The sequence below is a fragment of the Lynx canadensis genome, chromosome B3, assembly GCF_007474595.2.
Source record: "Lynx canadensis isolate LIC74 chromosome B3, mLynCan4.pri.v2, whole genome shotgun sequence".
NCBI classification, from domain to species: Eukaryota; Metazoa; Chordata; class Mammalia; order Carnivora; family Felidae; genus Lynx; species Lynx canadensis.
Genome location: NC_044308.2, coordinates 1,840,676 through 1,866,242, shown reverse-complemented (window position 1 = coordinate 1,866,242; position 25,567 = coordinate 1,840,676). Strand labels below are relative to the sequence as shown.

Here is a 25,567-nt window from a genome sequence, read left to right as displayed (position 1 = left end):
CCGCCCCCCGCACGTGTGGCCTCGCTGGGTGGGCCAGTAAGCTGCAGGCACAGGGTGACCCAGCGGTCAGCAGCTTCAGCAGGTGGGAGCACCTCCGAGCTACTGGGTGGGGGGGGGGGGGGTGCTGCCCGAGCCCGCCCTGCAAGGTGCCCGCCCCTTCCTCCTCCTGCAGGCCGCGTCCTGACCCACCCGAGCACGCGGGATCCTGGCCCGGTCTTCTTCTGAGCCCGCCCGTCCTGCAGCCTGCGAGCCCGGACCCCAGGCCGGACCTCCCGCAGCCCCGCCCTCACGGCCCAGGGCACCCAGCCACACGGCACCCTCGCGTCTGCCGCTGGCTTCCGCGTGCAGTGTGGTCTCAGAACGCGGAGGGCCTCTAAAAGTCACCTCGTCACCCCCCCATCCCGGGACCCGAGGCCTCCTGAACGGTCGGGCGAACCCTCCAGAGGCAGGGCTCGCCCGTCCCCCGAGGGGAGCTGGTCCCGTCCTGGCCGGCTGCATCTACACGCCAGCTCCCGACCCCTTGAAGGTTGGTGTCTGCTCACGGCTCCCTTTCCCCCGTGTCGGCCAGCCTGCCGTGCGCGCTGGAGAGCGCGGGGTCTGTGAACGGCTGGGTCAGGGCTCCTGCCGCCAGTGCGGCTCGGGTCTCCTTGCGTGGCCCCCGCGCCCCCCCACTGAAGAGGCACAGGTAGGAGAGAAGCACCCAAGAGGCTGCAGGAAGGAAGGTTTCCAGCACGGTCGGCTGCCCCCCCGGGGGGCTGCAGGGAGACGCTGGAGTGGGGGCGGGTGGCCGCGCCAGGGTCTCTGATACCCTCCCCCCCCACCCATCAGGGCTGCCCCCGGCCCTTCTCAGGGGGAGCCAGCCGTCCCGCCTGGCCCGCGGCCAAGAGTCCACCGTCCACTGCGGAGCGACACGAGGTGGCTGGCGTCCTCACAGTTTCTTCTTCCTCACCACGGGGATGGGCACCACTTGGAAGATTTTGGCACCGTGGTCCTCGGTGTCCAGAGTCACCCAGGTGGGCCGGAAGCTCCCTTTGAAGCCAACGAACGCCATTTTCTCTGGAAAGCAGGGGTGAGTCACATGAACAGAAACCCCAAGAGAGTGGCTCCCGCCAGGCCTCCCATCGCCCTTCCCTGCAGGCATTTCCAGGCGCCCTCTCCCAGCCGCCCCGGGCTCTGCTCCCCCGGGAGCAGCTTTGCGCCCGATGATGTCATTTGCGAGGGGCACACAGGGTCTCACCCGAGCCTCCAGTCGGCCGTGCGGGGTGGTGGCCCTGCTTTGCACAGGAGGCCCCCCCCCCGGGGCCCCGGCCGCCTTCGGGCTGAGCCTCTGATCACCAGCGCGTCCCTGCGCCTCTCTGAAGCCCAGCGTCCCCCGTCAGCCAGCGAGGCCCTGACCCTCTCTGAAGCCCAGCGTCCCCCGTCAGCCAGTCACACGAGGGATGACGCTCAGCTACAGGACCTCTCCCGGCTCCAGCGTGTCGTGGCTTTGGAAGGACTCCGTCCAAGGGTTCAGAGTAAGTGGTGCAGTCAGACTAGACGTCCAGGCCCCCGGCCCCACGCAGCGAGCCCTGCCTTGCATTCGGAGCTTAACCGAGGGAGGGGCGTGGGGCTCTCTGTCCACACTCGGGATCGGCCCGGCCTGGCGGGCGGCGCACACGTGCCACCTCTGGGAAGACGCCACTTAGATCACCTCACCTACGTCAGCTTTTGGCGACAGGGTCTTAGTTAAAAAGGCAGAGGCCCCAAGATGAGTCCAGGATTGAGCCCGAGAAGATACTTCTCTGTTCTCGGGGCTCTCTTTTGGCTCGAGGGAAGGGCCTTCGGGGCCTCCGGGCTTTCCCGTGGGAGCTGCCAGGAATTGACGTCCCACATGACGGGCCACGAGCTTTGATGCTCCTCACAGGATGGCGTGGCAGCTGAGCTCTGGGTTAGAAGCGTTCGGGTCCAAATTCTAATCTTGGGCAAGTTACTTAAGCGTCTGGTTCCATCCCAGACGGAAGCAACGGCACCGTGACCCGTGAACGCGCGGCAATCGCGGCGAGCTCAGCAGGTGCACAGCCGGGCACCACGCGTGGACCCCAGCGGACGTTAGCGTCTGCGGGCTTGTTCCGCCTCCCTCCCAGCCTCCCCTGGGCTCCGCGGTGACGGTGACGAGGGTCATGCTGGGCGGGCTTCCCTGTCGGGTCTGCGCTGGGCTTCACTGCAGAAGCACCGAGGGACCTCGGACAAGCCGCGGAGATGCCTCGGGCTTTCGTTTCTCCGTCCCTCCCTCCCTCCCTACGTCCCTTACGGTGGGCGTATGAGTGTCCAGCCCCCCGGAACATGGAGGACGAGGCAGAGCCCCGCCCGCCTCTGTAGCGGGAGCACGGGACGGGGGCAGATCAAGCCACTTTCCTGCTGATGCTTTGGTTTAACGAGAAGGGGGGGGGGGCTGTGCTGAGCGGACGGGCGAACAACTCAGGAAGTGGCTTCCCGTGTCTGGTCACACGTTGGGAGGAGGCTGCTGGCGTGTAGGGATGGTGAACGGGCGGCATCCGGCCTGCACGTTCCGGAAGGCCACCTAGTGTCGAGGACCCTGGGGTCTGGTGGGGAGCACTGTGGTCTCGGCAAGAGGTAGCAGCAGCCTGCACACCAGGCATCTGGACTTACAGTCAGTGTAGACCCCTGGTCTGGATCGCTTACCTTTCAACCTGAGGCTCTTATCTGCGCCGAGCTTTTCCAGCACTCTGGTCCACAGGCCCCTGGAAGTGTATCGTCCCTTCGACACCACGAGCACAATGGAGCTGCACGAGAGGAGGTGTCAGAGGCCAGGAGGGGAGAGCAGGTAGGGTGGGGGCAGTCAGCAGCGCCCAGAGGCCCGGCTGCAGGTTTGGGGAAAGGCCGCCTGTCCCTCGTGCCGAGCGGACCGGCTCTTTCCATGCTTGACCCACATCCCGGCCTCCCTCCCACACCTCTGGCCGCAGTCGGCACCCGGGGACCTCCCCACACCTGCTCTCAGCTCGCTCGCTGCCTGCACGCGTGTCTGTCCCCAGAGAGGACGGGGTAGGTGCACGGAGGAGGGACTTCAGCTTGCGTTTATTAACGCGAATGTCCTCAGCCCGTTGGGTTGGGACCAGATAGAAACGTGGCGGGAGAGCAAGCCAGAAGCTGGGGTCACCGCGTGCTTGGGGAGCGTTAACCTCCACGTTCACGTCACTTTCTACCCGGTTTGCACATGGGAGATTGGGGCGAATTTACTAGGCCCAAGGGGAGTCGTGCTCGGAGGCGGGGGGCAGGGGCCTGGAGCGAGGCGTGCGCCCAGCCGGACGGGCCCCGACTTGCAGAAGCCCGGCTTGGGGGCCCAGCGAGACTCTCTGCTCCCAGCCTTGGTCGTGTTCAGGCCCACATGTTGGGAACACAGCCTCAAGGTGGCAGACCCCGCGGGGCCGGGACGGACAGGCGAGGTGAGCACCTCCCCCCAGGAACAGCAGCCCAACGGGCTCCCGGCTCACATCTCCCAGGAATCCCATAACCACAGACCACAGTCCAGACGCGGAAAAACCAGACAGGGTTCTGGAAGCCGCGGTCACCCCCGTTTGTGTCCCTTCGGGAGCAGAAGGAACACCCTTCAGATGCACCGGGCTCGTCAGCCCTAGGGACAGGGAGGGGAGCCGGGGCTGCCTGGGGACGAGGCCCCAGGGGACGGCAAGGTGAGGCCAGCAGAGAGAGGGAGCATCGCACACTTGTTCTCAGCACTGGGCTTGGGCACCATTCCCAGGAGGCCATTTCGTCATCGTTCCAGTTCGGAGGAAAAGCTCACGTCCCTTTGGCACAGCTAAGCCTCGCCGCTCGGGGGAACCCAGACAAAGGTCGTGCCCTCTAGACTGGGCTCTGGGCTAGCTCCCAGGAGCGGGACGCGGACGGGGCTCCTCGTGCGTCACAGCATCCTGATGGGGCCAGAAGCCTGCACGCTCAGAGGTGTCCCTGTCTGCCCCGTATGGGACTGTCACGGCCTGTGAACGCCTACACTCGTCAGCACGGGGTTTGGTGGCAGGGCGGAGGCCGCTCCGACGAGCCACCCGGACTTCCCACCATGCCAGGTCGTGGCCCCTGAGAGTGAGTTTTACCCCCCCATTTAGCGAGAAACGCAAAACCGAGTTAGACGTGGCCCCGACGCGAGGAAGCGCGGGCCCTCGCCCCGGAACGGCCGCATCCCTGGGGCTGCTGAGACTCGTGTGTTAGTAGAGGCAGAACTTTGTGGTTGCGTTGGAAGAGACCTCACCAAAGAGGTGCGCGTTAGATTGGGAAGGTGCCGGGAGTTACCAGGGATTTCTAGGAAAGGGCACAGGAGGTGCTGGGAGGAGTTCAAGCCAGCAGCTGGCAGGGAGGCCGGGTCAGGCTGGGGCGGCAGAGGCCTGGCCCGTCAGGGGGTTGAGCCGGAGGGCCTGCTTCGCGGCCACAGACAGGCCGGGCCGGAGGGCGAGCAGGCAGGTGGGGGGCCGGGACCCGGTCACAGAGGAGGAAGGGACGGGGGAGTCACGCAGGACGCCCAGACCGTGGTCCGGCCGTCTGCAGGGTTCAGGCCCACGAACCCGAAACACGGCGAACGGGAGGAGGGGCCGGGCTGGGAGGCGACGGCCAAGGGCGAGGTTGGGTTCCACGGGAGACTTGTAGCCTGTCAGACGTGGCGGTGCCGGGAGAGGTGTGGGCCGGAGAACTTAAGAGCCACCGGCACTTGGATCGCATCGAAAGCGTGGGCGGGGTGAGCTCATGCTGGGAAAGCGTGTCGTGGCCGGGGAACGAGGCCAGGGCCAGGCTTCCCACTTGTAAGCGGGCAGCCCGGCCGCCTCGGCCTGACCTACGTTCGCCGCCCCGCGCCCGTCAGGTCGTCAGAGGCGCGGGCAGACCTCGAACGCGCCCTCGGTGCCCCCAGACCGGACGCGATGGGGTGGTGGGGGTACGCGCGCAGACTCACTTGTCGGGGATGGCCGCCACGTGACTGAACAGCTGCCATGGGACGCCCTGCAGCATGGTGCTGCTGAAGCTCGTGTGGCTCACCACGTGCCCGCGGCTGCCGTCGATCGCCACCATCTGGATGCCGTCCTCGGAGCTGGGGTACCTCGTCCCGTCCACCTGCAGGCCCGAAGCAGCACCGCTGGGAGCGGGCTCGGGGCGCCCACGTGGACCCTGGAGCCGGGCGGTCCGTGCAGCCGCTCAGAGCACAAAACCCTCTCCGAGCGGCTCTCCGGAGCCCTCTGTGTGGGTGGGCGCTGGGAAAGGGACCTTACTTGGCTGGAAGGTCTGCGCCGATGCAATTAAGTTAAGGATCTTGAGATGAGGTCATCCTGGATTTAGGGCCCGTCCTAAATCCGGCGATGGGTGTCCTCGTAGGAGGAAGGAAGGGGGTGTGGGGCCCAGACACCCAGGGTGAAGGCCGTGCGAGGACAGAGGCAGATGCTGGGGGCGGGGCGGGGGGGCACGTCCACAACCCGGGGGACGTCAGCGGAGGCCTCGGGCGGACGGTCTCAGAGCCTCCAGGGGGACCCGGCCCTGCTGAGCCCCCGATTTGAGGCTTCCGTCCTCCAGGATGGCCAGAGAACAAGTTTCTTTTGTTGCGGGCAACCCTGGCCTGTGGTCATCGGTGACAACAGCCCCAGGACATAACACCGCCTCCCCCCGCGGCCAAGCAGCGCGCCTGCAGGGGCCGGAACCACTCACTTCAATGTAAGCCACGTCGCTCAGGAGGTGAAAGAAACGCTGCCTGGAACTCTCCATCTTCACCTCCAGGAAGCGGTCCTTTGTCTTCTGGAAAGCAAGTAAGACCGGCTGCCCTGGCTGGGTTGGGGGCGCCACGGGCACGGCCTGACGGGGGCAGCCGCCTCCCCGCACCCCCGGCCACCCCAGGATCACACGGGGGGGGGGGGGGGGCGCCGAGCGGGTGTCCGGAAAGGGCCCTTACGTGACGGCCGCTCACCAGCTGGGCACCACGGAGCTTCCTGGGCATCGGCACGTCCACCACAGCTCTCTCGGCGAACCTGGGGTAGGCGGTGGCCGTGCAGTCGCTGACGCCCGCGTTCTTGGGGATCAGGGCCTTGATCCTGATTCGCTCGCAGCCTCTCACGGAGCAGAAGGCGAACCTCTCCCTCTCGTTCTGGGCTCTCAGCTTCAGGAACAACAGCCTGCGTGCGGGGGCCACGGCCGGGCTCGCTCAGGCGTTCGCCACCCTCCTCCCCCTCTGTCTTCACGTCATCCCCCAAGCCCCCCGGTGAGACCCACGGGCCTTACGAGATGGCCACCAGACCGTGTCTGCCACGGGGTCACATGCGGTCCCAGAGAGAAACGAGCACCCGGGCGTCAAAGCTCGCGACGCCAACGGGGACCGTTTTCTGGGCATGTGCCCTATGCCACGCTCCACGCAGGCCGTGAGTGGACACGCCATCTCGCTTAACCCTCAGACGGTCCCGTCCAGTAGGTGCCGTCACCGCCCTGCTTTCTCGGACTCCGAGCAGCTGAGTGACTGACCCGGGACCACACGGGAGGACGGTCACAGAGCCGGGCCACCCCGTCACTGTGCCTGGTGAGGCCAGCCTTCCTCACTATACTTTTCTCGAAACTGCCATCTTTTCCCTGCTTGTTGGACGGGACTGGACGCCGCGGGGGTGGTGCAGGGGGTCGGCCGACGAGGAAACCGAGGCACTAATTTAGGACTTGTCACCGTTCCTCCTGCTCAGAAACGACCTTCCAGGCTGACTCCCACGCCTGCAGCATTCGAAAGGCTGTTCCCGTGCCGACCCCTCTCTGGGAACCGCCTGCGCCCAGACGGCCCGGCGAGCTGGGTTCGCGCCACGATGCCACGACCTCCACCCACCGCCGCACAGCTGGTCGTGCCAGGGAAGCACCTGGACGTGCAGAGGGGCCGATCGAGACTTCAGACGGGCCCCAGGTATTGGGAAAGCCCAGTGCCTTGGGTCCTGTAACCCAGCTCGCGGCCCCCAAGGGTGTCACCGAATTAAAGCACAGCCTAATCACCACCAGGCACTGACGGTGGGTGTGGAGGTCGGCCTGCAGAGGCTGGGCTCCCCGGTCCGCACCTCCGTACCGAGTCCTGGGGGGGGCTGGGGGGCGTCCGCGATTACGCGGTGCCTCCTGGGGCCGGCAGGCACACCTGGGGACTTTGTTGGTTGGCGCTGTCCTCCAACGGTTCCATCAGCCTAAGTCTCTGTTCCCTCTTCACCTGTGGCCTTGTCTGCCCCACGAGTGGTTTAGAATTTATGTGAAAATCGGGTGCTATTTATTTCCCCCCAAACCTAGCATTTTACTAATGCCTCTGATTTTCAAATTCTAATTTTTCTCTCATCAAATTGATAAAACCGTGTCTGAAAGAGATAGAGAGAGAGTGCCCCTGCTAGGTATTTCCTTATCGCTGATTGCAATCAAGAGAGGGAACACGGCCATCAAGGGATCCTTTACGGTCACTCCCCAGGGGGATGGCTCTAAGCGGCCTCACCGCTCGGACATTGTTGGCATTCCGGAGGTGTTGGACTTACTCTCTTTTTCAGGGAGGGGACCAGACAGCTCCCTATTCTCCACAGACACTCTATCCCTGTTATCCCTCCACTGAGCAGCGCCTAGTGCCGTCCAGCAAAGGGTGAGTGACGGCTCTGGGGACAGGTGGACCCGGGTTCGAAACGAGCCGTGCCAAGGTTGTGCCGTGGCCTCGGGGCAGGACCCCGCTATTTCCTCTGTCCCTTCTTTGTTCCCTTCTGGACGAGGGATGATGTCATCTGCTCCCCCTGGCTTGGGAGGACCCGAGGGAACGGACCGTGTCTCCTCCGTTCTAAGGAAAAGCTGCTTTTGCTTTTTGCCTGAAATGGGCCTATTTCCTCCCATCCCCGTGTATATTCACGGAATGTTTACCCCCAGCTTAGCAGCTTGGAAAATGTCACTGGCGGATGGAACCTGAGTTTGGCCCCTGAGTCGAAGCCCTTGGGAAAGCGTTCTCCGTCAACGGCAGGTAACCCGGTGGGGGTTGGCCTGCTGGGAGGGCCAGGGGCACGGCCCGGGGCCGAGCCGCCCTGCCGCGGCGGGGGTCCTCACCCTGAGTCCTCGTCCCAGTAGTAGTGGCCCCTGCCCGTAAAGCTCTGTTCCACCTTGTCCATCTGGAGGGTCCGCACGAAGGTGCCCGTCTTGGATGTCTGCTTCAGCAGGCGGTTGTGCACGTCGGAGAGAATGGAGAAGGACGTGCCGCGGGGGTAGCAGAACCCCACTCGGATCCAGTCGCCCCTAGAGGCGGGGGGGGGGGGGGGTGTCAGGCCACAAGCAAGGGCGTCCGGGCCTCAGAGAGTCTGGGGCCCGCCTGGAGAGAGACCAGAGAATTCTCCCCCAGACGGCACCTCCATTTCTGCTGGGGGGTGGGGGGTGCGTAACCATCCGGCTGCCAAGTGTTGGGGGCGGGGAGCGTGGCTGGCAGGGCGAGGGGCTCCCTGGGCGCCGCCCGGGCCTAGGCCGGGGTGCTGCCCTGCAGCTCAGCCCCTCCTGGTCCAGCCCGGTCTCAGGGCTCATTTCATCTCTTTCGGTGTCATTTTCCACATCTGCTTGGCATCCGTGTCCCAGGAGCACGTGACAAGTGACAGGCACAGACAGCACCCGAACACCGACGCCGGAGGCCAGATCCGGGCGGGAATGCTGTCGTGCTGCACCTCGAGGGGACGCTGGCCCCCGCTCCCACGTGGGGCGTAGGGAGGCCCGCGGAGCCAGGCTTCTGCCTGAGCCCGGCCGCGCCCGGGGCAGGGGGGCTCCGCCCGGGGCTCAGATTCTGGACTACTGGGTGCCCTCGGCCCCTCCGCGGGGGTGACGTGGGCCGGCCTGCGGTCCCGAGGCGTCACCACCGCTGCCTGGGGCTCCGTCGGAGCGGCTGCGCCCACTTACTTGTTGAAGTTGATGAGCCAGATGGCCAGCTCGGCGGGTGCCGGCTGGTCCCAGTGCACCGTGTAGCCCTTCTGCAGGGCGACCACCGGCTGGTACTGCTGGTAATGGGTGCTCCGGGCCAGGGCCCCCTCCAGGTGGAGGGGGCGGCTGGGGAAGTCGTTCTTGATGATCTTCATCCGTAGGTTGCTGGTCTTGTAGGCCTGAATGTACATCTTTCAGGACCCAAAAAGGAAACACGACAGGACAGTTACAAGGGATTATTCCAGAGCGTCTGGTTAACATCTGACAACGGGCCCCGCTTTCAAAGGAACGCTCTCGAGGAGCCCTTTTAAGGACGCGTGAATGGACGGCTGGGGGTGCGGCCATCACCGTTCTGCGCGATCCCGCGGACGCCTTCTCAACAAAGGGCTCCGTCCGGGACACAGCGGTGGAAACACGGGAGAAGTCTGCTTAACAGTCAGATGGGGGACTGTGGGGGTGGGGGGGGGAGAGCGAACTGGCTAATTCTGTGCGCGCAGCCCCCTCGCCCCCACTGCCGTCCTGCCTGCGTCTGGGAGGCAGCTTTGGGCGCGCTCCTTCTCTGTCTGCCTCCCGAGGTCTGGCCCCCGTGGCCAGGCCCCGTGTCACTACGCCCTGCACGAAGGAGTGCTGTCCTGCTTCAGAGAAGTCCCTGAAAGCAAGACTACGAGCTCTCAGGTCTCAGGGACCCAAGAGCCGCGTTGTTTTGGGCCCGCCTCGGTGGAATTCTTGGCGTCCTGCCCTGTGGCACGGCCCCTGTGCGGGTGACACCACCACGGTCAGCACAGCAGCACAAAACTGGGCACGCAGGAGGGAGGGGTGGTCTCCCCAGTACTGCCTACGGGACGGAAAGAGGAGCTTCGGCTGCCCGTGGCACGGGGCCGTCCCGAGAACCAAAGCTTTAAGGGTATGTTACAGCACGGCGAAAACTGTAAAGGGAAGGGGGGAGATTATGAGTAATAATTAAGCAGTAGCCGGTCGGGAGAACCGGGCAGGTGCTGACAGAGCTTTTGCGCAGAAGACAAGCCCCGTGTGGGAGAGACGGTGCGGGGGAAGATCCAGGCCTGGTTTCTCCAGCACCCTTGCCTCCCTGTGCCCACCTGGCCCTGTGGCCCCTTCCCCTCTCTGGCACCAGCTCGCTCTCCCGCCTCTCCCGGACCCCAGGCCACCTTCCGGCTCCTTTCTCACCCACCCTCCAGTCCTGACGTCCACAGCGTCCGCCTGTATGGTAATCGCGAGGACAGCGTCTTCGTACACGTCCCCTGCCGGCCCCGGGACTCCCCTCCTCCTCTAATGCTGCCGTTTTCCTGGCTATCTTCCCTCTTGCTCGTTTATTCACCATCAGCCAAATAACAGCTAATGCCAGCATCGTAATAGCTAGCTGGTATTTTCGGCTCCGTCGTGTCCCAGGTGCTGTTCCCCACGACGGCCATTGGCCACATGTGGCCCCCGAGCCCCGGAAACGTGACCGGTGTGGCTGAGGACCCACCTGGGTTTTAAATTTTGATTAATTTAAACCTCAAACCCAAAGCAGTGTAAAATATTTCCCCACCGCACGTGACTTGATCCTTTTGGGGAGGTAGGACTAGCTTTCACTTCGTCGAAAATCTGCATCCAAACTGAGCGGGCTCGAAGTGGAAACCGTGTCGTGGATTTGGAAGACTTAGAGGAGGAAAAATTACATCCAGGAAAAGTACCTCACTAACGATTTTTATAAATCGATTGCGTGTTGAGATGATAGGATTTTGAGTACGCTAAGTTAAAATATATTATTACGATTAATTTCCCCTGTTTCTTTTTCCTTTTTCACAGGGCCTGTGGAAAATTTAGGACCACGGGGCTGGTTTGCGTTACATTTCCGGCGGATGGGGCCGGCGACGCACTTTGCATCCGTCATATGAACCTTAGGCCCGCAATCTCAGAAGGAGGTTCGACTATTATCCTGATTTCACAGATGAGGACACTGAGGCTCCAACAGTCACCCACGGGTCTGGTTCCACATGTGTCCGCGTCTTTGCACTGACTCCAGGCACTGGGGCCTGACTTGAATCCGAGTGACCTCCCAGTGCCCTCCTCCTAGGCATCCTGCTTTCTGCCTACAACGTGGTTTTCACTTTGATTTTTTGAAAGGGCATACAGCAGGCGCTCGCTCCTGCTGAGGGGCTGGTGACACCAGGGGTGCCCTTGCTTCCCCACCTGTGCGTAGCGCCCGCTGCAGATGGCCCCTCTCCAGTCGGGGACGTTGATGCAGTCCGGGTGCCGGACCAGCCAGTTGTCGTCCTTGGTGAGGTAGGACCCCGGGTACTCGGACACAGAGCCGTCGACATCATGGAACACGGACGTCTTATCCCCATCCATGTCCAGCTGGTTGAACCAGGGCCCCGGCTCTCCGAAGAACACTCTGGAAGTAATCTAAACAGAGCCCTGGGAAGTGAGGCTGGGCCAGAGGTGAAGGGAGACTGCAGCCCGCTCACCGGCCTCCACTCCAGACCCAACGCATTCGTTTGGCCTCTGCTCACACGGGGCCCAGCTGCTGTGGGTGACCCTGGAGAGTGCTCTGACGTGCGGGCTCAAAGCCTGCAGAGGGGAGGGGGCACAGGAGTGTGTGTGTGTGCGCGCGTGCACAAGTGTGAGAGGGGGAGAGAGGTGTGTGCATGAGAAAGCACACACACGTGGGGCAACGTGTGAGAGAGGACCGTGTGCTGTGTGTCTAAGAGGGGGGTGTGTGCCCTTGTTTGAGGAGGACGGTCTGTCGACACGAGCCCGTGGCGGGCTCTGTGACTGACCTCTCCCAGGCCTCGGTGGCCTGAGTAAAGAAATGAAGTCACAAGTTCTCACGCCTTTCCCTTCCGCCTTCCGGCGCGAGGCAGACGGGCAAAGGGCAAGACCAGAGGGGAGAAGAAGGAAGAAAGTTCTGGGGGATCCAGAGCCCGGACAAAGCATCCCCGGTCCCTCCCAGCCTCAAAGTGCCACCCTCCGTCCCGCCCTCCTCACCCCCAGGTCTTCATTGGCACCTGTCTGTGCCCGGGAAGACCCCCATTTGTGGTGCCCTCTCAGAGAGACCTGAGCGCCTTGGAAACCCCGGGATTGGAGATTAACTGACCAACCCAGGTGGCCCTGTCACAAGACTCCATCGTCAAAACCGAGGCCTGTGGAGGAACAGCCTCAGGACCTTGCGTCCGGAGGGAGGCTGCGCTGAGGCTCTGGGGGGTTCGGGGCAGGGGGAGGGCAAGTGGGACGCAGCCAGACCTGACCTGTAGGGCAACCTACACTTGTACTTTTCCAGCTTGGATGCAGACGGGCTGGGGCGCGGCCCAGCCTGCTTGGAGGAAGTCGTTCGCTCCCTGCGGTGGTGGCAACGGCTCAAACTCCAGCCCCGGGGGACTTGTGAATCACCGCCCAAAGTCTGGATTTGCCCAGCGCCTGCCCCAGCACCTCACTCACCGGGACATCCTCAAAGGCAATGTTGGTCACATTGTTATGGGGGCAGCTCTGCCAAGCGTTGTTCAGCCGGAAGGCCAGGGCACTGGTGTGCCGGCCCTCCAGGGCCACGAACTTGCGGAAGGTGCAGTTCTGGATGTTGATGGGGCCGTCATAGAACTGAATTCCTCGGATCGGAAAATTCCTACAGGGTTAAGGAAGTGAGAGGTCAGCCTGTTCGCCACGTTATGCCACCGAGTTGTTTGCACCCTTCAAGGCAGATGGAAACAGAGACTTTCTGGGTAAACCGTCCTGATCCCCACCTCCTGCCACTCCTCGCTGCAGGGCATTATTGATTCATTCATCAGTTCGTGAGAAAGTATTTATAGACGCAGTAAATGTCAATAAATGATTGCTAGATGACTTGGATGGATGGATGGAAGGAAGGAAGGTTGGATGGATGGATGGAAGGAAGGAAGGTTGAATGGATGGATGGATGGGTGGATGGATGAAAGGAAGGAAGGAAGGAAAGAAGGAAGAATGGGTGGGTGGATGGATGGAAGGAAGGGTAGGTGGGTGGATGGATGGATGGATGAAAGGAAAGAGAAGGAAGGATGGATGGGTGGGTGGATGGATGTATGGAAGGATAGTTGGAGGAATGGATGGATGGATGGATGGATATGTGTTTAGTTGCTGGCGTGGGGGCTGGGGAATCATCCTCTATTCAAACACTTGCCCCAGTTTTTCCATCCTGTTCAGAGTCATTGGGTAAATACCATAAATACTCTGTAGAATGCCAGTATTGTGTCTCTTGGGAGACTAGAGCCATTAGTCATTATTTAGTCTCAGTTGCCATAACCATTTAATCAGATTAAGACCCAAATGGGTTTCCTCTGAGTAAGCCTTTCAATTGTGAATCTGTTGGGTCTGGAAAACAGGCGAGGGGGAAGACAGAACGGAAGGTGATGATGGTGATGATGCTGTAGTGAGATAACGCACGTGACCTTTCAGGGCACGTAACCCTACAGGAGCGGCAGGCCCCACTGGGAAGGCAAGACTGTGGGCTGTCAAAGGGCCCCAAGAAGGCTCCGATCTCCAGGAGTCAGGGAGAGGATGGGAGGCGGAGGTAGAAAGGACCGGAGAACGGGCAACTTGGCTCAGCAGAGGGCGGGGACTCAGAGACTCCTCTCCTCTGCCCTCGGACTCCTGCGCGGGGCCTGGAAAGGGCCAGCTGGGCTTCTCGGTGACCCTGAACCTAGGCTGGTTTTTTCTGGAAGCCCAATGTGCATGGTTCTGCTGGTATCTGTGCCTCTGGGCCAGGTCCCCTCCTTCCACAGCTGGCATGAAGGAGGGAGGGCAGAAAGAGGGAAAGAAGCATCGAGAAGGGTCTGTCCCTGGGAGGATACACCGCAGCCCCCCGTCCTCTACCTGGGGCTCCCCTCCCCACACGCAGGTCCCCCGGGAAAGCCCGGATCACACCAGCCTTGGTGTATGCCTTCGGTGGACACCAAGGACTTCCCGCATTTCCGCATCTTTAAAAGCAGTCGATTCGCGCTGGCGCCTTGGATCCTGGTTCTCAGGGGTGCCTCCGGGCACTGTTCAAGTTAAGGCCTCTTGGGAACCAGCCACTCTTACTGGCTGTGTATGCAAAGCGTATGCTTACTTTTCATCTAAGCCCAGCCCAGGACCATTGCGGACGAATCCCTCGTGACCAGGAGGACACGGTCCCTGCTCACAAACGCCGCGTGAGGGACTTGCCCGGTTCGGCAGAACTGTCGGGCCTCCATAAACAAACTCAGCCCTGAAAGTCATCAGAACATTCCGGCCCCGGAGGGCTGGTAACTCTCAGCAAAAAAATGCCCAAGTACGCAGATCCAGAGTTACTCATAAACACCACCCGAAGGGGCTGGTCTATCGCTGCGACCAGACAGAGACCAGGGCTTCCAGACCACTTGCGCCAAAGGAGGCCGTGGTTCTGTCCGCAGAATCTTTGCAAAGGCGCACGTCCACTGGGGTGGGAGCTCCGGGCCCGTGTCCTGCCCACAGAGGCAGGGATTATATTTCTCCGGAGAAAGGCAGGGGGGAAGCTCTGGGGGCAGGAGGGCTCTCGGCCCTCGGGGAGCAGACCCCCGCGCGTCTGCCCGGCTCAGAGCCTGGCCGTCGGGTTTGGGTTCACGTCTGAGCAGAATCACCATCAGACGGGGGACAGACGTCCTCACACCGACCCAGCTGAGGCTCCCCCGGGAACTGACCGAGCCCCTCTGCTCCGTGAGCTGGCCAGCTCTCCCGGTCCCCCCTCCTCCAGCCGCCTGGCCAGCCTCCCCCCGCTTTGCCTGAAACACCTTCTGCAACAGAGAGCCCGGGACCCCTCAGGACAGCCCTACGGTTCTGCTGATGAACAGGCCTGGCCGTCAGTTCTTCCCGCACTAAACTCCTTCTAACCGTGGGGCCCATGGGGAATGAGTTCCGTCTTGCAAGCGTCTGGAAGCCCCGACCATGTGTGACGTCGCCTCCCGTGCTGGTCCCCCTCGTCTGACCCCTGAACTCCTGACCAGAGTTCCCAGTCTGCGTGTGACACAGCGCTGGGCTCTGTCACCTTCCTGGGTACCGTCCTCCAAGCGTGCTTTGGCCCATCTCTCTCTCCCCCGTCCCCAGAAGTGGGTGCAATGCTCCGAGTAGGGTGCTATCAGGAACCCGCGGCTGCTGACCCCAGACGCCGTAGCCCCGGAACCACCCCGTGCACCTCGACCATCAGGTCCCCCTGCCGCCTGCCATTCGACACTGAACGCTTGATTTCTCTCTGCCGCTCTAGACCTCACCCCACCGCCGGCCAGCCTCCCTTGTTTCAGTGACTTCTCTGACTGGTAACTGACAGGGGGGTTCGCAGTCGACAGGCGGAGCTCTCCCACGAGCATCATTCCGTCTGTGGCTGCCACTCGGCTTAAGGCACGCAGGACGAGGAAGCCTCCGTGGCTGCAAACCTACTGGCCTATAGGGAGGGTCCTCCCGCTGTGGTCCAGGCCACCGGGGCCCCAGATCCTGTTGTCCATCATCTCCGTCCCCACGTTGCCACTCTCGCCGACGAACAGGCTGTTCTTGATCTCCTGCTTGGAGCCATCATCATACGGGAAGGTCCCGCCGCTGTGGGGAGGAGGCGTCTGGAATGAGCCGTCCGCAGCCGGCTTCCCGCACAGGGCTCGGCACGAAGACAGCTGCTCTTACCTGGCCAGGGTCAGGCCGATGCCATTATCAGCGAACCTGGGGACGAGAGCGGACGGTCAGAGCCTGCCCTCGCGCCACGGCCAGGGACGTGGCGGAGGGCGGGACGCTTCCCTGTCCCTGGCGTCACATGTGGATACTGTGTGGGGAAGGGGCTGCGGGCTCTCCCACCCTGCGCGGCGAGCTCGCCTCCCGCTCGACGTCTGCTTGTGGACAGTGGCCTCCAGCATTGCCCCCACGCTGCTGACTCCAGGGCTCGTGGGAGGTTGGATCAGGGGGACGTGAAGGACCTCGCCACTCTCGGGGCCGGCCCCGGGTGACGGCGGGGTACGTGCGGGCGGGCTGCACTCCCCTTAGCCACGCCCACTCCCATTTCAGCCACAGCGGGAAGGACGGACGGACAGCTGGCGCCACGTCTCCCGGGAAGGCAGGCAGGCGCCGGCCCCGGGGCCCCAAGGGCCCGGGAAGGGCGGGACCCAGTGTCACAATTGTGCTGTGGCCCTGCTTTGGCGTCCCAGGAGTTGAAATTTCAAGCCCCCGTCCAACCGCTTCCTAGTTGTGTGACCTCCCGGGAAAGTCACTGAGCTCAGCCTCAGGTGACCATCTCTAAAAATGGAGATAATTTGCATCTTTGAGAAGCACAGTGAGGAAGGAAGGCAAACGAGGATTCTGCACGCAGCAGGTGCCCAGGACATGCTGGGAACTTCCTTCCCTCCTTCCGACGACTGGCTACGTGGCCCGAGAGAGCCTCACCCCGTGGCAGGTATGACCCCCAGCACCCGGCACGTGCTGTTTTCAGGGGGCTCGGGGGTGGGGGGGGGGGTCGCTGCCTCTGCCTGGCTGGGGACTGACCAGAAGGCCGATGTCCGTGTGCCTGTTTCCTCCCTGCCCCGCTCTCCCCTCCCCCATGCGGGGGAGGCACCCCCCACCCCGTCCTCGTGTCAGGACCCCGTGCCCGGTCCTCACCGGCAGCTGTCCAGCCACACGTCCCCGCCGCGCAGCCAGGCCCCGTGGTCCTGGTTCTTGTAGGCCGTGAAGTGTTTGATGATGGCCGGCTCCCGGGGCTTCAGCGGGTCGGCATCCTGGTGAGGGCTGTACCTGGAGCACGCCACGGGGAGGGCACAGGTGGCCGTGTCAGGGGGACGCCTCAGCCGACCCCCTTCTGGGCCGAGAGCTTCTCTCCGCACACACAGAAGCAAGGAGTCCTTCCTCCAGGGCCCCAGCCCCACGCAGGCTACAGACAGGCCACTGCTCTTGTCCGTGGGCATCGAGGAGCCCCCACCCCGCCCGGGGGGGGGGGCGGTCAAGGCACAGCGCGAACTGGCCGGGACCCACCCCGGCGTGCGGCATGGCCCCTGGAAGGAGAGTGAGCTGCCCAGCCGCCTGGTAACCTGGGGGGCCCTTGACCTAAAGCCTCTTCCGGAATCCAGCTCGTTGGCTACAAGACGGGGCACGGAGCCCAGCTGCTCAGTGCGTCCGGACCAGCAAAAGCCACCCGTCGGCGTTATCACGGACCCTAGCGCCACCCACTTCCGACGCAGACCGACGCCTCGGTCTCTAAAGGGCGCTGGTGTTTCTAATACCCTTGAGGTGTCGATGGCACCCGTGGAGAGCAGCCGCTGGCCTTCGGCTGAGCTCTGGATTGTTCTGGATTGCTTTGTGGGCACAACCCGCACGTCCCTTTAGACCTCGGCCCAACCCAGTCCTACTGACCGTGCGGGTACTGGCTTTGCTGAGGGATCCGGGAACCTCTAGAAATTTCTGTTTCCCTTCGGCTGCTGTAGCATAAACCCTAATTCAGTCTTTGCCCCGCTCGGGCTTTCAGCATCGGACCCCCAGCAGCTAGCTCACGGTCCAGGACGTAGAAAGTGCTCAACAGACACTGATGAGTGAGTGAGTGAGCGAACGGACGGACGAACGAACGAATGAGTGGAGAGGACGGGGCTGGGTCAAGAGGTCAGCAGGGAGAGTGTGCGTCCCCACGGGTCGTCTACCTGGCAGAGATGATGGACAGGAAGGGCCGCTTGTCCTTGGCAGAGGCCTCCGTAGTTTTGACCCCGTTGTCAATGATCATGCCAGCCTGCGGGGGAGGAGACGGTCAGGGACGCATCCACGGCCACGGCAGGTGGCAGGCACCTCGTCACGCCACGCACACTCTTAAACGTTCCAGTAACGCCGGCTCTGCTCTCAGGACGCATTAGTGGAGGCAAGGGGTCTGCAGCGAGGGAGGGGAGGAGCCCATGCTTCTGCTCTGCTCAGGGCGAATCTGAGGTGTTCACGAAGGAACCAAGAGGCCTGGGGGCTAAGTGTCTTGTCCAGGGCCACGGAGCTAAGTCCGTGACCAGAAGTCACCTTGCTTTGGGCGGTTACAAGCCCAGGCCCAACGTCAGGGGCTACGGGAAATGTGTCTGGTGATTTAAAGGAAACACTGCACTTGAGACCCCTCCCCTGGGGCAGGGGTCTCGGTTCCTCCCACTGCACTCTCAGCCTCCCGGGAAGGCCCGAAGGCAGGTTCCCAGGTTCCCTTCTTGAGTAGCTGAGGCCACTCTGGCTAGAACATTCTTCGAGGGACTGACAGCGAGGCAGTGGTGGCGTGAGTAGAACATGAGGGGCTGGATCCCCGCTGCTCGCTCATGGGCCGTGACCTTCACCCTGCAAGCCTCAGCTGTGGCCTCCACAAGCCGGGCTACGAACACTGATTTCAGAGAATATGGCGGGAGGCTCGGTGCTGGCCCCGGTGGATGCCCCATACCAGGACCCTCGCCCACTGGGCACAGGGTCAGGGCTCATTGGAGGGGCACCGAGACTGGGGGCCCTCGCCCACTGGTTACGGGGTCAGGCCTCACTGGAGGGGGCACTGTGCCTGGGGACCCTCATCCACTGGCGACAGGGTCAGGGCTCACTGGAGGGGCACCGAGACTGGGGGCCCTCACCCACTGGTTACAGGGTCAGGCCTCACTCGGGGGCACCAAGACTGGGGACCCTTGCCCGCTGGGTGCAGGGTCAGCACTCACTGGAGGGGGCATTGTGCCCGGGGACCCTCGCCCACTGGGCTCAAAGTCAGGGTTCACTGGAGGGGCACTGTGCCTGGGGACCCTCGCCCACTGGGCACAAAGTTAGGGCTCACTGGACAGGGCACTGTGCCCGGGGACCCTCGCCCGCTGGGCACAAAGTCAGGGCTCACCGGGGGCGGGTACCTCACCCTGCCACCTTCCCCAAGGCCCGCCCCTCCTCCTGTGCCCCCGAGTCCTTGCCTACTTCCTTGTAGGAAACCACTGTCCCTCACAGACCTCCCTGCTCTGACCTCTCCAGGCCCACCGCCCAGCTCAGGGGACGGCTTCTGGAGGACGAGGTCCTGACAAACGGCCCACACGTGCTGTGTCCTCTCGGCTGCCCACACGGCACCCCTGGCCGCTCCTGCGTGGCCCACGACAGCCTCAGAAACGCCCGCTCTGTCAGGGGGACACCGATGACCGGCAACTCTTCCCTCTCAGCTCCCTGGGGTGTGCCCTCTGCCCGTGCCCCCCCGCACCCCTGCGGGCCCCTCTCTGGCCCCGCCGCCCGTGTAAGCACAAGCCGAGTGTGAGAAGGTTTCTCTTCTCACAGTCTTCTCCCCGGTTGACCTTCTTTTTTAAACCCTGCCGTGTCCGTTCCCCGCCCCCCCCAGGGGCCTCAGTTTCCTCATCTGCACTCTCAGGGACTGGACAGAAGATCCGGACACGGGGCTCCGTCCACGCACCGTGCCAGCGCCCCCAGCACCACCTGTGTCCCCAGGGCGGCTCCCCGGTCCCAGCCTGGCTCCCCAGCTGCGCGTCCCACGGCTCTGGTCTCCGTGCCGTCCCGGGTGGGCGTCCTCCACACCCCTTCCTTGCGCCTAACTCGGCAGCGTCTGGTCTCCCCCCCGCCCCCCGCACCCCCCGGGCTCTGTGCGGAAGGACCAGCCCGCTTCCTGGAGCAAAAGCCAAGGGGACGGAGGAGAGGGGCCCGTGCCACGTCTCCGTTCCTTCAGGAGCGCGTCCTGACTGCGTCCGGCGCCCAGGCCGGGCCAGCCTGTCACAGCCAGCACCGCGCCCGGCCACCAGGGGGGCGGCGGGCCCGCGCTCGGGTGTCGCCCCTGCCGTCAGCCTGCGCGAAGGCGCATCCCGCTTCTCCTCCCGGCTCTGACCGGGGGCCGCGTCGTGGGGCAGGAGCGGCCACGGGACATTGTCGCTAAGAAGGCCGCTTTGTTTCCTCCCAGACCCGCGCCAGGATGGCGGCTGGTGCCCGCTGGTGCCCGGCCGGAGCCCGGCGGCCGTCCGGCCCTGGCGATGTGCAGGCCGGGGGAGGGGGACCGGCAGAAGGCGGGGGGGCGCGCGGTCTGGAAGGACTTACGCGGTAGTTGGAGTGTGCTCGGTTATTGTGGAACCTTCCCAGCGGGATGTGCTCGGAGTAACCTGGCGAGTACGTTCCCACCGACGGGCCCGTTGGAACGTGGTGAAAAATGAACCAGAATCCGGTTTCCTGTGGGAGGAGGGCACGCGGCGGGGAGAGCCGCCGAAATCAGCCCAGCACACCCCTGGTCGGGGCCGCGGGCTGGCGCCAGCCCCCCACGGGCCCCCCGCCGCCCTCCCCCAAACACATCTCCGGGAGACGGTCCAAACTCTGGCAGATGCATTTCGTGGGGCCCACGCGGGCTGTGCCAACCCTTCACAGGGTCCCGCTCGATCGACCGTGGGCTCCAAGCGGCTGGATTGCAGAGTCCCCGTGGGGAACGTCCCGTGATGTGCTTGGCCCCTCCCATCTGGCAGCTGGGGAAGCCGAGGCCCAGAGACGGCACCTGGCCCGCTCGGGGTCCCCCGGACGGTGAGCCACAGGGAGGAATGGCCGTATAGACGGAGTGCCGTGTTTGGATCCCACGCACGCCCCTGGCACGGCAGCGCTCCCTGCCTCGGCTTCCCCACCCGCCACATGGAGGGTGGTGGCACCGGCCTCGGAGGGCTGACGCGAGAATTAAACTACTTCGGCTTGGAGCGCTGGCGTGCCAGGCACCGCCCAGGCCGCACCCATTGGATCCCACGAGGAGTCATTTCGATAAAGCGTTTTGATCGCCAACATGATGCAGCGACAGAGCCATCCGTCAAAAGCAAGTCCGTCCGCCGCCAGTCTGGTTTTTATATCTCAGCCCCAGCGGAGCCTGAGCTGGGGCCCCGAACCCACACTCCGGGCTCATCCCCGGCCGCCGCCGCCTCCCAGCCCCCCTCCTTCCCTTCTGCCCGGCCCGGGACCCCTTGCGCTCACCTCGGAGCCCGCGGCCGCGCAGTTGATGAGGTTGTTGTTGGGGTTGGCCATCCAGAAGGTGGACACTGCGCTGCAGGGGGGGGGGGACAGAGATCGCGTGGGGTCACGTGATGGGCGGCCAGCTCCTGTGCCCCTCATCAGACACTCGAGGAATCCTTAATTTGCGATGAGACTCAGTTTTCTCGTTCGAGTGCAGTACATCTAAGCGCCTCACGTGCTCAGAATTTCCAGGGGGCCATGGCCCCGTGGGGCGGAGGCAGATCAGAGGCCACAAGTGCCCGGGAGAGGGGCCGTTACTAAGGGGGAGACCCCGCACCGGCGGGCGGATCACACGGGAACCCCCGTCTGCCGGTGCCCACGGCCACACGCCCTCTCGGGAGCGCCGTGTGACGTCGGCAGAAGCCGGAGGACGAGAACGGAGGTTCTCTGATGGACGTGAGGCGAGCTGGGGAGGTACAGCACGCCCTGCCCTCTGCACCTGCTGACCCCCGCGCCCTCTGCACCCCCTGCGCCCTCTGGCCGCGAGGCTGAAGGCACCAGGTGGTGAAGGGCTGGCAGGTGCAAGCTTCCCAGAAGCCCCAGGGTGCAGAGGTCAGAGGCCGCCTGGGGCGGGGCAGGAGGGGGGTGCGTGTGGCCTGGAGACGAAGCCACTCACTTGCAGTCCTGCCGGGGCTTGGGGACGTAGCCCGGGTACGAGTCTTCCGTGATCATCCTGCACATCTTGCTGTCCCGGTCGGAGGGGAGGAGGGTCCCAGACTTGACCAGGAGGCCCAGACAGTGGTCAAAGGTGTTGCGTTCCTCCGGCCCGTCCTCCGTGAAGAAGCAGTGGCCCAGGGAGTTATAGCCCACCACGTCCTTGACCTGCAGGGGCCAAGACAGGAGGGGACACGTCGCCCAGCGTCGAGCTGCTCATCAGGCACACGTGAGACGCCGTCAGCCGTACGGCCGGTCCCGCTAGGAGCAGGGGAGGCGTGGGGATGGGGAGGAACGAACGGCGACTTTGAAGCCCCTTCCCGCTGGAGGTGCTGCGGCCGAGGCTCCGCGGGGTGGGAGGGGACAGGGTGTCAGAAGTGCGTCCAGGAGGAGGCAGGGACAGGTCACGTGAGCCCGCCCTGGTGAGAACGCAGCGGGCCCCCGGCCCACAAGGACGGCAGGCGAGGTAGGGGGAGCAGGAAGGTAGGGGGAGCGTCCCCGGGAGGCAGCACGAGAGCCAGGCCAGGCCGTGTCCTCACCCGGGGGCCCGAGCCAGCCTCACAGCCCAGGAGGCACAGCCCGCGACATCTGCAGACTCGAGGGCCAAGAACCAGAAAAGTGTGCAAACCCCAGCTCGTCACAACCCATCTTGGAATCCCGGAGTCAGTGGGGGGCGAGGGGCGCAGGGGGGAGGAGGAGCGGGAAGGCCGTTCTCAGGCCCCGAGAGAGCCGGGATGGTCCCAGGGCATCTGTCACACGGGCCCCCGGCCCCCGGTCCCCTTGCCCGCCGCAGATGAGCCATTCCAGCTCTGTCATCTCGGAGGCCCCTTCTGGGCCTGAACCCCGCTAACGTATCAGTCTCGGAACCAAGAGATCCTCAGGTCGGCCTGAGCCCCAGCTCCCTGCCCAGCGCCAGTCGCTCACAAGCATCTCTGGCAGACGGGCTCTGTGCTCCCCCTCGAATGCCCCAGAGACGGGACGCTCACCACCTCACGAGGCAGCCTGTTCACGGTGGGACCCCCAGGACGGCGAGAAGCACCTCGTTCATCTTAACCGACACCTGCCGTCCTCGCCCCCACCCTGGGGCCTGACCGGCCAGTGGCGTCACCCGACGAGGACGCCCCTGCCTCCCTAGGACCGTTCCACTCACACCTGTTAAGTACCTACCGCCAGGCCCGGCCCGGAACATCGACATACCGTCCAGACACAGCTCCCCCCGCAGTACTGGGCACAGTTCGAGGGGCCGGCCCATACTTGGTCGGATGTTTAGCGGCAACCCTGGCCTCCGCCCCCGATGCCGACAGCACCTCCTCAGAGTGACAACAGGGGCGCCTGGGCGGCCCGGTCGGTTGAGCCTCCGACTTCGGCTCGGGTCACGATCTCTCAGTCTGTGGGTTCGAGCCCCGCGTCGGGCTCTGTGCTGACAGGTCAGAGCCTGGAGCCTGCTTTGGATTCTGTGTCTCCCTCTCTCTCTGCCCCTACGCTGCTTGTGCTCTCTGTCTCTCAAAAATAAATAAACATTAACAAAAATTTTTTTAAATGTCTCCAGGCTCATTGCCAATATTGCACTGGTGTGTGTGTGTGTGTGTGTGTGTGTGTGTGTGTGTGTGTGACAAAACTGGCCTGACTGGGATGCACAAATCGAGGCTAAATACCCCAACTCCCTCCCAAGTCATTGACAAAGCTGCCTATTCCCATTTTTAGGCAACCACGCTCTGGAAGCATCCGGAACGGGGACCCTTTGTGTCCTTTTAATCTTGCTGAAACCTCGCACGATTTCTATGATCATTGTTTTCAGTTCTTCACTTTGTTGTGTTTTTAGAGGTAGGGAAAGTGAGGCTCTGGGAAGTCAAGTGATTTGCCCAAGGTCACAAGACCCACGTGCTCAAGGTCAGGGCTGGAACCCCAGTTTTCTAATTGTGTCCATTCACCCCAAAGGGGAGGATCCGCCCTGTTCCAGGCGAGCTCTGTTCCCTCAAGCGTCCGTCCCTAAACTCTGGCCACTGGCAAGGGCGTGATCTTGAATCCTATTCGGTCCCTCAATGAGCATTTTGTAAACACCAAAGTCATCCAGTGGGACTGCTTCCTCTCCTCCCAGTGAGCTCTGAAAGCGTGTTATAAATAGCCTGGAAAGACAAGGATGGGAGGAAGAGGCAAGGAGCTGGGAGGCATCTCAGAGCAAGTTCCGGGCCTCAACTTGGCAAGGAGGGCAAGGATGCCCAGGGAAGGGGTGGGGGTGGGGGGCCTCCCAGGGGCTCATGAACCTCGGGCTGGAGCCCCGCTTGGACCCAGGCCTCCTGCCTCCCACCCGAGGCTCTTCCAAAATCGTAAGCCCCTGCCTGCCCCACCGTCTGATCACATCTTGCGTGGCCCTTCTCTGAAGGAAGTGAATGGTGGATCGGGGACATTCTAATTCTGACCAGTGCCCCAGGGAGAAGTCCCTCCAAGCCCCTTGAGGTGCGCCACGGAGAGAAAAGTCCCCATCGAAAGGAGGAACAAGGACTATTTTTTGGGTGTCCGATATCTTACAGACAGTATCTCCCTTAATTCTTATGACAACATCATTCCCTCTCACCCAATGACACTGAGGCAGAGAGTTGCCCAAAGCCACTTTCCCTTCAGGGACAGAACTGAGACCCGATTCTCCATCTGCCTGATCCTATAACCTGTGTGCTAATCAGCTGTCAGCCCCCCAAGCAGAAAAAACCCCTCTCATCCCGTGTCGCATTTCTTTCTCCTTATCGGGGTGGCAGGGGGAGGGCGGTGAGGGTGGCGTGGGGGGTCCAGGCGACAGCACGGGACGGGGGAAGCAGGTGCTGGGTGGGGAGTAGAAGGCACAAGTTTCCGCCACAGATTTGCTGTGCCCAGCTCGGAACACGTCGGAACACGAAGCCGGGAAGGAGGCAGAGCCCCGTCGCCCTCCGTCCGCCTCGCCAGGAAAGGACCGAGGCCCGGAGCGGGAGGCAAGGACAGCGGCCGTGGCCCGTTTCCGGTTGCTTCCTGCGCTGACCGGTGGGTGGGGTGGCCCTCCCTCGTCCCCGACCCGTCAGCAGAAGCCCCGGCCAGGAAACTCGTGGGGGAAGCAAGCAGGGGTTCCTCACGTGGGCTCAGGCGCAGCCAAGTTCAAGAAGCCACCGAGACTATGAACTCGAGAAACCGGGGAGAGGGGAAACCAGGAGACACGCACGCTCGCCCATGAGTCCCAGAGCTGAGGTGGGGACACAGGGCGGGGGGCTCGTGCCAGGGGCGTCCAGGGGTGCCCCGGCCATCGGCAGAAGGACACGGGATGGCGTGTCCCTAAGGCTGGAGGGCTTGGGGGGGCGGCACGGGGCACGGCCAGCAGACCCAAGCCGGGGGCGTCCCGGCTGCTCCTGGGGGCGTTTACACCAACGACGACACATCGCGAGCAGGGGACGAGGTGGCGAAGTGGGGAAGGACACGTTTTCTTCCCCACCCCCACTCTTCGCCCCAAAAACAGGGGAGTCGGGGGCGGGGGGGGGACGAACAGAATCCATATGGACGTCTTTTCTACCTTCCTCAAAACTACTGGAAGACGTTCACTGTTTCCACGAAGCAAAGGTGGGGGGTCCCCCGTGTCCTGCCCCGGAGCTCAGAAACACACACGAGGACGCGGTGGGAGCCCCCCGCAGGCCCCCAGGTACGCCGCGCGCGGACACCTTGCAGGACAGCCTTCCCCTGAGCATCGGCCTCGCCCACACGGTAAACCGCTCACGCCGAGACGAAGCGAGCGAACGTAAAATGCCGACGGAGAGGGTCCGGCCCCCTTCCGACGACCACGCGGTGCGGCTCCCAAACCCCAGCCCCCCTCGGGGGGAGGAACGGGAAGGGCTCAGGGAGTCAGAGGCCTGCGCTTCGTCCGGGTTTGAGCCACGGCGATTCGGTTTCACCGTGGAAGGGCCACACGGGTCCGTGGCTCCGGATGGCACCCGGGGAGCTGACGGGTGCTGCCTCCCAGTCTGGTGGCCGGCGTCCCCGGGGGGCAGACGGAAGGACGGCCGCGGGGCAGGACCGC

The 25,567-nt window shown here is 63.6% G+C and overlaps 1 protein-coding gene across 1 annotated transcript in view; it reads right to left on the bottom strand.

The window, feature by feature from the left end:
- Positions 1-866: 866 nt before the first annotated feature.
- Positions 867-25,567, bottom strand: part of LOC115516164 (cell migration inducing hyaluronidase 1) — a 138,331-nt gene continuing 113,630 nt past the window's right edge. Inside the window, exons 8-23 of the mRNA XM_030318585.1 lie at positions 21,497-21,746; positions 20,842-20,911; positions 19,936-20,064; positions 17,559-17,644; positions 16,531-16,662; positions 15,568-15,603; positions 15,331-15,486; positions 12,370-12,550; positions 11,122-11,337; positions 8,908-9,119; positions 8,077-8,262; positions 5,954-6,158; positions 5,698-5,784; positions 4,955-5,112; positions 2,683-2,783; positions 867-1,056 (exon numbers count right to left, since the gene is read on the bottom strand). Of these exons, the coding sequence (XP_030174445.1) occupies positions 929-1,056; positions 2,683-2,783; positions 4,955-5,112; positions 5,698-5,784; positions 5,954-6,158; positions 8,077-8,262; positions 8,908-9,119; positions 11,122-11,337; positions 12,370-12,550; positions 15,331-15,486; positions 15,568-15,603; positions 16,531-16,662; positions 17,559-17,644; positions 19,936-20,064; positions 20,842-20,911; positions 21,497-21,746 (2,333 nt within the window). The 3' untranslated portion in view covers positions 867-928. The remainder of the gene's footprint in view (positions 1,057-2,682; positions 2,784-4,954; positions 5,113-5,697; positions 5,785-5,953; positions 6,159-8,076; positions 8,263-8,907; positions 9,120-11,121; positions 11,338-12,369; positions 12,551-15,330; positions 15,487-15,567; positions 15,604-16,530; positions 16,663-17,558; positions 17,645-19,935; positions 20,065-20,841; positions 20,912-21,496; positions 21,747-25,567) is intronic.